The sequence below is a fragment of the Pipistrellus kuhlii genome, unplaced genomic scaffold (genome assembly GCF_014108245.1).
Source record: "Pipistrellus kuhlii isolate mPipKuh1 unplaced genomic scaffold, mPipKuh1.p scaffold_m20_p_8, whole genome shotgun sequence".
Classification (NCBI taxonomy): Eukaryota; Metazoa; Chordata; class Mammalia; order Chiroptera; family Vespertilionidae; genus Pipistrellus; species Pipistrellus kuhlii.
Genome location: NW_023425584.1, coordinates 61,389,931 through 61,403,751, shown reverse-complemented (window position 1 = coordinate 61,403,751; position 13,821 = coordinate 61,389,931). Strand labels below are relative to the sequence as shown.

General features: G+C 39.7%; 2 protein-coding genes across 8 annotated transcripts in view; one reads left to right on the top strand and one right to left on the bottom strand.

Annotated features, from left to right (window-relative positions):
- Positions 1-13,821, top strand: part of CBR4 (carbonyl reductase 4) — a 76,820-nt gene that overhangs the window by 32,209 nt on the left and 30,790 nt on the right. The gene's annotated exons all lie outside the window — the stretch shown is intronic.
- Positions 3,340-13,821, bottom strand: part of PALLD (palladin, cytoskeletal associated protein) — a 375,164-nt gene continuing 364,682 nt past the window's right edge. For 6 of the 7 annotated variants that reach the window (XM_036425040.2, XM_036425034.2, XM_036425036.2 and 3 more), the window contains 5 exons: positions 12,368-12,500; positions 10,019-10,226; positions 7,178-7,343; positions 6,526-6,659; positions 3,340-5,445 (listed from right to left, as the gene is read on the bottom strand). In XM_036425040.2, coding sequence (XP_036280933.1) covers positions 5,273-5,445; positions 6,526-6,659; positions 7,178-7,343; positions 10,019-10,226; positions 12,368-12,500 — 814 coding nt within the window. In that variant the 3' untranslated portion in view covers positions 3,340-5,272. The remainder of the gene's footprint in view (positions 5,446-6,525; positions 6,660-7,177; positions 7,344-10,018; positions 10,227-12,367; positions 12,501-13,821) is intronic. The other variant, XM_036425035.2, reaches the window with a different exon arrangement.

Genomic DNA, 13,821 nt, shown 5'->3' with positions numbered 1-13,821 from the left:
TGTGTGTTTTAAGTTGATAACGACTTAACTCTGAACACATTTTATTTCTAAAATATATTTTATTGATTTTTTACAGAGAGGAAGGGAGAGAGAGAGCTAGAAACGTCGATTAGAGAATCATCGACCAGCTGCCTCTTGCACACCCTCTACTGGGGATGTGCCCGCAACCAAGGTACATGCCCTTGACTGGAATTGAACCCAGGACCTTTCAGTCCGCAGACCGACGCTCTACCACTGAGCCAAACCGGTTTCGGCTACTCTGAACACATTTTAACACTACATTTTTATTCACCCCCACTCACTTTATATTTTTGATGTCAAAATTAACAGCTTTTTATTTTGTGTATCCCTTAACTAATTATTGCATTTATTTTTATTCTTTTTTAGCTTTTTCCTTTCACACTGCCTTTGTTAGTGGTTATCTTTTAGTCCTCAACTTTTGACATTTTACATTTTAATGTGTGTAGGTGTGGGCCTCTAGGTTCATCTGTTTTGGAACTCTCTGGGCCTCCTGCATCTGGATGTCTGTTTTCTTGCCCAGAAAAGGGAAATTTTCATCTATTATTACTTTGAAATGTTTTCCGCCCCATTTTCTCTTCTCCTGTTGCGACTTTTATAATGGGAATAAATGTTGGTCCACTTGATGTCCTCTGAATCCTTTAAGCGATCTTTACTGTTTCACGCATTTTTCTTTTTGTTCCTCTAATATTGGATGAGTTCTTCTCCACTGTCTGAGTTTGCTGCTCCTTCTACTTCATCAGTTCACTGTATAAACCCTCTATTGCATTTTTCATGTCAGTTATTGTACTCTTCGTCTCTGTGACTTCTATTTGGTAATGCCACTTGGTTGGAATTCTCACTTGGCTCATGTATTTTTCTCCACACTCCTTGAGCATCTTCATGACTTTTCTTTTGAAATCTTTATCAGTTAAATCACTTATCTCCCTTTCATTAGGTCTTTTCTTAGTTTTTACCTTCTTTTATATGGAGTGGATTCCTTTATTCATTTTTTTCCTTGACGCTCAGTATGTTTCTATTAGGTAAAATAGTCACCTCTCTCAGTCTTGAGTGGCCTCATGTAGGAGATGAGCCATATTATTCAGCCCTGTACAGGCTGTTGGTTGCCTCTCAAACCTTTGTCATTGTCCAAATAGCCTATTTTATTCTGAGTTTGCTGTACCTTCTGCAGGTGTGCCAAGACCCGTCAATGTCTCAATGGATAAGACCTCAGTCAGCATCTAGATTCAGGCTGATTGGAAGCCAGACTCTGAGACAGCAGTTTCTAAAGTATGGGAATGTGCCTCTTTGAGGGGAATACTGGGAGAAGTTTCTGTCTTCTTCCTCCATACTGAGCCTTGGGCTATAGCCAGTAAAAACCTATTTGTTGGCTTTTGTCTAGTTCCGTGGTTGGCACACTGCAGCTGGCGAGCCTCATGCAGCTCTTTGGCCCCTTGATTGTGGCTCTTCCACAAAATACCACAGCGTGGGCAATCTATTTTGAAGAAGTGGTGTTAGAAAAAGTTTAAGTTTAAAAAGTTTGGCTCTCAAAAGAAATTTCAGTCATTGTGCTGTTGCTATTTGGCTCTGTGACTAATAAGTTAGCCCACCTCTGCTCTAGTTGAACCCGTGAACACAAAGCCCACTGGCCATCAAGGCCATGGTCTCAAGGACGTGTCCTTTGGGCAGCAGTCACAAAAACTGGAGTCTTTGCTTCCAAGGAGACAAGAGGAGCCTGGGGTGGGCAGTGTGGGGCACCAAATAGTGCCTGCTGGCCTCGCCTTTTCTGGAGAGGATTTTGGTCAGCCCCTAGAAGCCTGCCCCTTAGCTATGGAGACAAGCTAATTGTCCTCTTTCACAGAAAGACTGGGTATGTTTCAGTCTGCTGACTCTGCTCTGACCTGTGGCTGGGGATACTTAGTTGAGAACTGTTTCTCCATTACAGTCCTAGGGGGCCCACAAAGATAAGCCCTGACGGACACCAGAGCCAGGCGAACAAGTGGTGTCTTCTGGGCAGCTGCTTCAGATGTGCACACAGCTCTTTTTCTGAGGTACCAGTGACCCTGGAGTGAGCAGACGGAGCATGTGAAGGTAGTACCTGCCCCCTGAGGTCTCTGGAGATGCAGTCAGCTTTTAGAGTGTTTGATTAGATGCCTGCCTCTTAGGATGCCCCTATTAGCTAGGCCCCTATATGGGTATTAAATTAGATGCCCACCCTTGAGGCTGCCCCCTTAAAATAACCAAATAGGCCTCTTTCCCAGAAAGACTGGCCACTTTTCAGTCAGCTGTCTTTGTGCTGGGCCGCAGGGTGGGTGAGTCTGTGTGTGGGAACCCTTTAAGAACAGTTTCTCTGACCGCAGTAGCCTCATGGGTCCCGTGCTCACAAGCCCCATGGAATTTTGAGGGGATACATTTTGGGGACACTTTCATTTGCAGGTCTTAACAGTTGGACTGCTCAATGTAGGTTCAAATATCTTCACTCTTCAAGAAGCTTGGTGCTTGTAGACTGTTCTGCTGAGGGGGATTTTTTGGCAAGATTGTGTCTGAGCCTGTCCTTCCTGTGTCAGTGCATTTTAAAATATTTTTCCAATATATATGATTCACTCAGATAGTGCTGGGTTTCTTTCAGAGGAGATTATTATGCAGGTATGTTCAGGATCTTCCTGCGTTACATACATCTTGAGCCAACACGCTGTATATTTAATTTTCAAGGGAGGAGATATGCTATGTGGTCACAAAATACTTCTACTTGGGCTTAATGTTATTTGCATGCATATACACAATGAACTAATTTGGTTTCTCAGTTATGCAATCAAACACACTTTAATTTGAAGTGATTTTGCAGACATATTTACATCCCAAATCCAGGGGTTTTAGGAGGCATTATCCGAGTGGGCTTCACCTCATCAGGTCTTCCCTTGAAAGTATTGGGGCCCCTGTTGCCAAGACATTCAAAGAGTGTTCTCTTGAGGGAGGTTCTCATTGCTGAGTTTGAAGGTGGCAAGGAATGTGAGTGAGTGGTCGGAGGAGTTGAGTGGCCCTTAGCGACAGACTCAGTGAGACTCATGTCTTGCATCTGTGAAGAACTGAGTTCTGTCATAACAACTTAAGCTGCAAAGAGGATCTTGAGCTCTAGATAAGAACAATTTAGTAGATACATTTATTTTAGCCTTGTAAGAGCCTGAGCAGAGAATCTAGACATATCGTGCCTGAAATTCTAACCCAGAGACCTGTGAGCTAAGAAATGAGTATTGTTTTAAGCCTTGGTTTGCAGTAATTTGTTACAGTAGCAATAGAAAACCAAAACAACCCAATATTTTGCTTCACAAAATTGCAACTATGATTTGTTAAATATTTATTGATGTTAAATCCACATTACACCAGCACAACAACCCAAAGTAGTATGATAGTACTATTTTTTTTTATAAATACAACATAAAAGATGGAAAAATAATGCTACTTAATCCCAAACCCAGAAAATTAGCAAAAAGTCACATTCAGAAAAATTTGGCAAGTAAGATATGACATAGGTCATAGTACTACAATATAGGTAGGCCCATGAGGGACTTTGTATAGTATCTTAAATTCCATGTTAGTAATGCATAGAAGTGTGGCCAAAGACGCTTGTACCACTGCATAGAACATCTGCCATCCGGTGCTCAAGCCTGTTAGTCATTTCAAACTTGTTTGGTTGCTGTTCTTACAAAGAAGTAGAAAGTTGTACATGTGAAGCAGTAATATGAAATATATGGGGTGGTACACAGGTAAAAAATTACTGTAAAAAATACTATGTATTGAATTAACTGAGCTTAGAGAGTTCAACATTTTTATTATAAATAATGAAAGATATATGTGTTTTGCATAAGGAATACAGTGTTTTCTTTTCATAGCAAAGTACCATTAAAACCTCATGTTTCATAAAATTAGGCCAAATTGTTGTTTCTTCTTTTTAAAGTTTATTGGTTCCGACTTAAAACCATCAAGTCTGGTCAGAGTCATCTCAGTCTAGCTGATGCAAAATCATATACATTTAAAAAATCAGTCTTTGCTGAGATGCCTTTACAAACTCCTCAGAATGGCGCCGCACCTTCTTAAAGCAAGGTTTCGTGTGAGCAGGGATGTGAACTGGTTTTTTCCATTCACCATGTCTTGATGCAGTTGGAAAAAAAAAAATACATTATGGCACAAACCTGTTTTTGTCTCTCCTAAGTCTCCCATTTCCTTCAATTAGACTAGATGCTACAGGCAATGTCTCTCTTAACACCAATCTTGCAGTCTCAGTCCATTGTCAACTTGCTCTAAACATCTAAAATCATCAACTACACAAACTCAGACATACTACATTTCCAACTTCCAGCTGGCCCTAGATTCCCGGACTTGTGAATTTTTCATCTACATGTGAGATTAATTTTCAAGAAAACCTGGCTTTGCACATGTCTCCTGCCCTTCTACTTTTATCTAAATGAGTACAATGTAGTAAGTATGTTGATAGCCTTTTCCTTCGTTCTTCTCTCCTTACTTCTTTCAAACCCCTGGTTCCTCAAAATGCTGTATGCCTTGGTTATTTGGGTGGTTTGGATGCCTTTCCTGGAATGGACTAATATATTTCTGCTCTATTCAGAAAACTTTATATTACTTATATTTAAATTAGCCATTTAATATGGTTTGTAAATAAGCTTTCTACCTAGGTAGCATGAAAGGAAATAAGACACGTAAAAAAGGTCAAGAACTAAGGTGTTACCCTTACTAGAAAACACTTGACAGTATTATATTTAAGGCAAGTCATTCCCTCCTTATGATTTAATATAAAACAGTTTGCAAAGACAAGGCATTGACTTGGATTCTTTTCCTCTTTCTTTCCCATCCTTACATATTGCACTGGGTTCACTGTAGCTGTCTGGATACACTGCCACTTTAGAATCATTTTAGTATTTTCGTGGTACAATTGCTTCCTGTTCCGCATTGCACACTATCATGTTGTGTAGCACCTAAAGCTAGTGTTTAAAGGCTCTTGGATAATACGAATTGTGGTTACCTTTAGCATTTCAGACCACTTTAATCACAGCAATTCAAAAGTTTTCCTGTGCAATGTGTACATTTCTATCAGCATCACCTATTTAAACTCTACGTTTGGTATATCAAGTAAAAAAAAATATTTTGGTTTCTTTTATTTCTTATAGTCAAAGGTACGGTTTTGCCTTTTACATAGTGACAAAGGCATATGCTGGTCAAGGCAAGGGTGTTTCAGTGTTTCAGCTTTAACAAGACTGTTGGGTTACAGGTCCTCACTCTCCACCAGGCCGGCGTTCAGTGTCAGGTGAGATGGGCTGGCGTCAGGCTGGAAGGCTGCCTTGATGTCTAGTCCCTGGTCCGAGAGTGCTGCGTAGCGACTGGCTGAGGGGCGTACTTTCTTTGGCTTGGTGCTCTGTGGCTGCTGATGCCACTGGGCTGCAAAAACAAAAACAGGCGTTTTTAACCATGATTACCAGAAAGCCTTAGATGTTCCAAGTAAATACATGTCTTTGACATACTCCAGGCACATGTTCCTTATGAAGACTGGTAGAAACCCTAAAATTTAAGAATCGTTTTGCATTTTATTCATAGGTTGCCAGAGTTACTGTCTGTACAGGGTATTGGGATTATAACGGCTGGATAACAAAGACCAAGTGCAGTTTATTTTGATTTGAAAATAAATCTTTGAGATAGTCTCTATAAGTTTTCTAATTTACCTCCCTCCTCTTTTTTTTTTTTTTAATTTTCAGAGTTCATAATGTATAAATGCCACAATAATTAGAGTAGTTGGGTCTTCTGGATGGATCTTTTAACAGTGACCTATAGAAAGGAATTAGGCAGTCGGGAAAGTTGAGGTTACTCATTTCCTAAAAAACCTCATGCAGTTATTTCTCATTTAAGAAGAGATAAGTTCTTAAAATTTTCTAGTGGTTTTCTCTGTCAATAGATCACATAGTGCTATTGTACTAGTTTGTAAATTCAATAGAATTATTTTATTTAAATTTAGGATGCAAAATCACATATCTGTTGTTCAGCTGCTTAAGATATATTAATGAGAAAAGCACTAAGCCACAAAAGTATGCATTCCAGGATCAATGGTACACACACTCAGAGTGCAATAAGACATCGTGATAGGATTATAATTAAATGTAAAAAAAAAAAAAGGCAGTCATTTGCAAAACATAGTAACAAGCGTCATGTGAAAAACATGTGGTTATGCCTTTGCCTACGGTTAATGCCTAAAGTATGCTTGGGTAAGGAAGCCACAACTAACTAGCCAACATGCATAGTTTGCTAATAACGCAAAGTTTCTGCATGATACTTGGGTGTTTGTTCTCCTGGTGTAGTTCACCCTTAATGTCGAGAAACTATAAATAGAAAGAGAAAGAACAATATGAAATTTTTGGCAGAAAAACCCTAGCTTATAAGATTAAATCGCAGTAACGTGATTCGCTGTGCAGACGCCTGGTTTTCCCAATGTAATGGGCAAATGCAATGAGATGGAGAGGCACTCACTGTAAACGTCCAGCCTGGCGGTGCAGGACACAATCCCGGCTTCGTTCTTGGCTGACACGGTGTACCACCCGGCATCTTCTTTTGTGGCTCCTTGAATGAGCAGGCAGATGTAGCCATGATTGTCCTGGTGCATGCTGGGGAAAAGGGTAAGGCCATTAGGGTTCCAAATTTGTAAAAACTGGCTTTGAACACGAAGCATCCTTTTTAATTAGGTCATTAGAAACAGAATGGTGTGAGCAGGCGATAATAGGGTCATCCTTATTCTGGAGAGGCTGCCAGCCCCATTAAAGTTAATGGGAGAGAAGAGCAGATGTCAGGAGGTTGAATAAATCTGCACACTTAATTTCTAGTTAAGGATCTGCCTTTACCAAATCACTGAATAGTTTCTAACACCATTGCAGCAAATGAATTCATCTTTTCTTTTAGGTATAAAGACAAACACACACACACACACAAATCACCATGAGATTAAATTAGAATGCGCTTCATCACATACCATTATAGCTTCTTTCTAAAGGCTTAAGCACACAGTAGTGATTTTTTTGTTTTGTTTTGGGTGTCATCTGTAACATTCCCACACAGATTTACATGCTATAAGAAACATGTTTTCTACATATCATTAGGATTAGATTAATTCATCCTGTAGTCTCACCTCACTCGGTCAGTGCTGTGAGTGAGGGATTCGTTTTCTTTCTTCCAAAATATCTGAGGTGGTGGCACTCCTGAGACCCGGCATTCCAGTCTCACCGGGTACCCGTCAGCAACACCGGTGTTCTGCAGCTTCTCGATGAACACGGGGGGTTTGTGTGCCTCTTTAGCTAAGAAAACAGGACACGAATGATCTATCAGTGATAGATGAAAGGAGCACTCCTAAGAATTCAGAAGCTTTTTGGAATATTCCTTGAACAGATCTTTTATGATACTATTTGTCACTTCAGAGGTGGCTCGATGCAAGTCCTCTCTCCACATTATTCTTTCACAAGGGAAGGTTACTATGCTTCATCCCACTCATTTGTTTCCTCAATGAATTCAAGCCTGACAGGCCCACGCAGTCCACTGGCCATCTGCTCCACAGAATGTCTGTCTGACAGACAGTGTGAGACTCCCAAGCCATTGTCAGCAGCTGGGATGGCTTCACTGGCTAAGTGTGACCACACAGGCCAGCCTTTACCAACCACTGCCACCTAGTGGTGCTGAGGAGGACACGTGGATCTAGGAATTAGATCTGCTTTAATTTCTCTCCCTGCTATCTGAAATGTTATGAAGTTTCTGAAACTTTGGAAGTGGTGGCTTCAGTGAGAAGTACTGTAGGACTTAAAAGGGGAAACATAAAGGAGAGGCATTTTCATCTAACTTTAGCAGCTTTAGTTACCTATAAATTAAAGATTCCAATTTGTATTTGAAGGGCTATAAAAAGACCTTGAAGGAAGGATAACTTCATTAGTCTGAAAATTCAGAACTGTTAATAACATTCTAATAACACCGTCCAGTGGGAAATTGTTTTCTTGGATCCAAGGTAGAAACAATTTCAGAGAAAACAAGGTTTAGTTTTATTTTCTTCTGAGCTACCAATAATGAATTTGAGGATCCATGTCTTTCTCCACCATTTTATACCTTCTGGAGTGATAAATATATCAAAGCTAAGGGAAAAACAGGTGAAGATGATAAACATTGTATCTGAAAATTTCAAAAACCCACCCAAGACTATCTAAAAAAAAAAATAGTTTTTACTGATTTCAACCACTGAGCAACATAGGCTGGAGTAGAGGGTAGTATTTTTATTGGACTTTACATGGTTACTTGACCTAGGCTGTTTTGGGGAAGTAGGAACAGACCCCCACATAGCATTCTTTCTGGGCTCAGTCTTTAAAAGACTGTAAAATATATTTAAAAAATGTCTTAATGTCACAGCAACTCACCATTAAGAGTAGCAGCTACCATTGCAGAGCATTGCTACAGAGGGTACTGGTGATGCAGAGCTTCAGAGATTTAATCCTTATAAAACATGTGAGGCATCGTTCCCCTTGTTTCATATGGAGAAATGAAGCGGCAGAGTAGTTTTATATACGCCCAAGGACGCAGCTAGTAAGGGAGAGCTAGGCTATGGCGTCAGAGACTTTGTCTCCAGTTAACTATGCGCTGCCGTGCTCTAACGGAGATGTCTCTTGGACCTCCAGGGTCAGTCCTGAGGACAGGCAGCACATTTAACAGGAGAAAACCAGAGGGTTTGGTCTGAGGAGGGAGAGTTAGAGGGATGAGGGAAATCAATCCTAGTGCGTAGGGTACTGAATACTGCACACAAGATTGTAAAGCATGGCTAACACATAGCACCACAGTCCACATACTGACTGCTGCTGTATTTCTCCAAAGAGCTCAGTGGCTCTCGGTGTTTGGAAGAGCACTAGGAGTGAGCGGACCTTTTGAGACTGGCCCTTAGCTGACTAATGGGACCCAGACAAGTCACTTACTCTCTCTAATTTCCACATCCCTAAAAATAGGATGAACATTGCTCTACTTATCTCATAGGGCTGTTGTAAGGACTAATTGAGATAATGTACATGAGGAATAAACATGGTTTCTTTTTTTTTTTTTTTACAAGAAGAGATATCAGAATCTTATGTTCAACTCCTAAGGATGGTATAAACTTTCCATAAATACACTGTCCTTATCTGAGGGTAAGACTTCATTTAACAATACTTTTACAAAGTTTACCCAACAGTATAATCAATTAAAAGGCAATTCTGAGTTTAATGTGACTATGATATTGGGGTTAATGAAATGTTTAAAATTTTGGATTTTGAGATTGGTATACAGTAGGTCCTCGGGTTACGTGGGAGATCCGTAACTATGGCGTGATGTAACGCGATTTTTACCGTAAGCCGGAACTCACCTACATAGACACCTGTGTCACTCACATGGAGCACATACACAGCAGGAATGAAGTGAAACAGTAAGAAAAATGAAAAGATAATAGTTCCTGACCTTTACCTGTGGTAAATAATAAAAAACAAAGCACATATGTGCATGTTCCGAAATGACAGAACTTTTTTTTTTTTTTTTAATAAATGGAGAAGGCGACATAACCCGAGAACTGCCTGTATGCTACTTTAAAAGCTGACTCTATCTGCAGAACTTCATGCACAAGCAAACTCTTATACATCAAGTTTGGTTCTTGGAGCCCATGCTGCTGCCCTTTCCTTATGTAACACTGAGGTCAACACACAGGCACACAAGCAGGATGACCCAGAAAAGCTTCAATCCCTTTCTCTCTTGCCAGGCTAGTGGGAGAAGGAAAAAACAATGGCCGCACTGAAGAAAAATTAATTTCAGATTTGCTAAGCCTTACAACATGCCCTTTTAGCTATTTTGATGACACAATCTATTTCTCAGCAGTTTGAATTATTCTCCTTATTGGTTACTGATGTAGGATTAGTTCACATTTCAAATCTGATGGTCATTCATGGAGAGAGGAAGGATTCCCAGCTGAGCTTACCCGCAACCACAAGCTCCAGGCTGAACGAGTTCTGTCCTGCTCGGTTGGTGGCTATACACGTGTAGATGCCGGCATCTCGCGATGTGACGGGCTCTATGATCAGGGAGTGCACCCCGTTCTCTCGCACAAGCATCTTGTGAGCGCTGTCGGGGCGGACTGGCTTTCCATCTAGTTGCCAGCTTAGATCTGGGGTTGGTAACCCACTGACCTAAACCAGAAAGAAAATGCATATAAACTTTCCTAACGTTAAAACAATGAAATCAAGAGCTAAGAAACCATCACAAATTCCTCCCTTGGTAGTACAAAAGATGGCTTTTAGTATCAGCTCAGGTTCTTTTTTGCTTAAAACCTTTCAGTGGCTTCCTAAGCACTTAGTGAGCTCACTTTTAAACATTTCTTATAGAGCAACCTAGAGAAATGGGGACTTAAAAAAAAAAACTTGTCATCATCTTACCTCACCAAGGGTTATAAAGATTACTGGGATGATGTCAGAGTAGGGCCCTGAGCTCTTTGACAAAAAGATGGCCCACCATAATAACTGTAACAAATACTCAGCTGGCATAACAAATACTTATCTACTATGAAGCTTCTTGTCAAAGAGTTGCTATAGCTGTGGAGACTGTGGTGCATCCATCAGCAAATAGGGCTATTACTATTATTTGATAATCCTTGAAACTAACAAGAACAAAACAAAGTTACCCAGAAAACCATATCAACAAATTAGCATCACAATGGAAACATCATGAAATCTCGAGACCGTGACAGTTTTATAGACCAGAGATCAGACAAAAGCACATTTAATTGCTAATCACAAGTGCTGTGAAAGGTATGGCTGGCTGCCATCTGTCAACTCTTCACAGCCTTGCCTATGAATGGGGAGAAAGACACTCCTAAGGAAAGCCTTTCTACCCAGCGCATAGTTACTAGTGGGGAATTACATGCAGAAATAGGTCAGCTGGACTGCAAAACAATTTTTGGTTTTTTTTGAAGGCCCAGCTCTGCCAAAATCAGCCAGAGAACTCATAAATTCTCTTCCTGATGCATGATACTCATTCATACTTCCTAAAAGATGCCTCCTCCTCCCCACGTCACAAAGGTCTAGAGAATTTAAAGGAGAAATATTAAGCACATTTAAATTACTGGTCAAAAGGATGCAGAGATTTGGAAGCAGACAGCAGTAGTTAGGCCCCATGGCTTCTGAGAGGGTCACGCTCTTATGTTTTCCCATCTGTCCACCCCCTGCCCCCAGCTCTCCACAAACACTGCGATCCCTGTCGAAGGCCGCTGGAAGTGGAATGTAGAAAGAGCGAGCAGATACTTGTGGTCAGGTTCCAGGCCCTTCCCAAGTGTAGAAACCAAGTGGCTCTGCTTGTTCCCACTGTACTCGGTTAGAAGCCAGACAAACACTGTGTGTACTCTCAGCCCATCTGACTCACAGTGCGCCTGTCCAGTGGACAGACTGTTAGGCAAAATGCTGTATTCAACTACCCCTTTTCTAACCCCAACTTTCTTGGTTGCATAAGTAAAGAAAGCCTGATCTCAGGAATTTAAGGTTATTATAATCAGGTCATAATTTAAATAGATGCTTTCAATCTTTTTATAAGTTTCTACAAGATGTAATTTTTGTACAAAGTGTTTTTCTAGGAGATAGTGGCACATGGGAAAGCTTAAATATGTTGATTTACTTTTTTGTAAAAACTGCCCAAATCCTTTAAATCTATTATTTGTGCTTTGCAATCCCAAAGAGAACCAGCAGAGGGAGCCTAAATAATGTTTCAAAACCTTATCCATATTTAAGAGATAAATTTTAAATTTAAGATCAATAAGTAATGGAGAAAACAAACAAAGTTTTCCAGAGTGGTTTTTAAACATTTTTTTGCTTTAGCTCTTTTGAGAAATGGATGAAAGCTTTATCGCGCACACCTGTGTGCAATTTCAGAGTTCACACATGCAATAAAGCCTGGCCTCCTCGAGTTCAGAAGCCCTGCCGAAAAATGGGTGAAAGAAGGCCGTCACTCTCGTTCCTCTTAGAAACGGCATGTGACTGATTAATACATGCATTTCAATGAAACGAGAAAGGATAAACCTCCCAGGGGCTTTCTAGAATATTATACGTGGACCCTAAGGAACAAACATATTTACTGAATGTTTAAAAGTGAAGGAAAAGAATTATTCGAAAACAGTATATACATATCCCATACATTTCACTGCTTTTTCTTTCTCTTAAGCTGGAACACATATTAAAGATGTCTATTTTACATAACTTTCAAAAAAAAAAAAAAACTAAAGAAAAACGGTAAGGAGGGTGAAAGGGAGACGATCGATTTATAGACAACGGCAAACTCTTACTTTGCAGTCCATTCTGCAGAGTTTTCCTTCTTGCACAGTCAGGTTTCCAGGAGCCTGCAGGAAGTGAGGTCTGAAGAACCGCTCCTGGATGGGTTCATTTTCATCTCCACTGTCCCTGGATCTAGAACGAGGCCTTAGAACAGGACAAATGGTAGACAGTAGTTATTTCCAGGCTCTTGAGCATCTGTTGTTTTTCTTTAAAAATAACACAGGGGTAATAATATAATACCCTTGCCTGATTTCTACCCCCAAGGTTTACATATAAAAATGTCAGCAAAGCAAAATCTTGTTTCATTGAGAAATTTCTTATAAATGTAACAGTCTGCTAATTGCACATCTTACACAATTCTGCTCTCCTAATTTTAAAGTTAGTATAAATCATAAAAGGGGAAATTGGAGAAAATGGCATATATATATATATATATATTTTTTTTTTTACCTAAATATTTTGAAAGCTATATGAGAAATAGCAGTATCTGTTGCTCACTTATTTATCAGTAATTCTTTATTTATTTATTCTTTACAGAGAGGAAGGGAGAGGGATAGAGAGTTAGAAACATCGATGAGAGAGAAACATCGATCAGCTGCCTCCTGCACACCCCCCACTGGGTATGTGCCCACAACTAAGGTACATGCCCTTGACCGGAATCGAACATGGGACTCTTCAGTCCGCAGGCCGATGCTCTATCCACTGAGCCAAACTGGTTTCGGCATCACCAATTCTTTTTCAACAGAAATTACTGTAACTTTCCACTTTAGGTACATATCTAATGAAAAACTATATTTTATCTCTGAAATTTGGCACTGACAATTTGATTTTAAATGTATGGAAAATTAAGTTTATTATTTTATAAAAATTTAATTTCTTTAGAATCAAAATTCCTTCCTCTATCAACCAGGAAAACATATTGCATTTTAAGGCAGGTTTTCTTTTATATCGGTTATCCATGTACTGAAGACACTTTTTTTTTGTTTTGTTTTGTTTCAAATAATGTGCAAATCTCCAAGATCTTGTGCTTCTTTCTTATTTTTAAGTATGTTGCTAGAGACATCTTTGAGAGCAATTCAATTTTAAAGTAAGGGTACGGAAGACTTAAGAAAAGAGCAAGATGTTAAATGCAAATTCTGCCTGTAATCATTAGAAAGTAAATTTAAAAACACTTCACTAGAAAAAGTAAGAGTGGCACAAATGAAAGATTGGTATAATAGGTTAATGATTATCAGCTTTTTAATATAATTTGTTCAAAAAATTACATCTGTATTTATAGAGAGTAGAGTGCTTTTCTAGGAGACAAGGTACATGGGAAAGCTCAAATATATTGAAGGCCATAAGGAAAGCAGAAGAAAACAAAACAGGAGAATGGATATGCTACTAAATGTGTGTGTGTGCAGCCATAGATACAGGCCCAGGATCCTGTGAACAGATGTTGCCACAAATGAGTTAGATTGGTGTG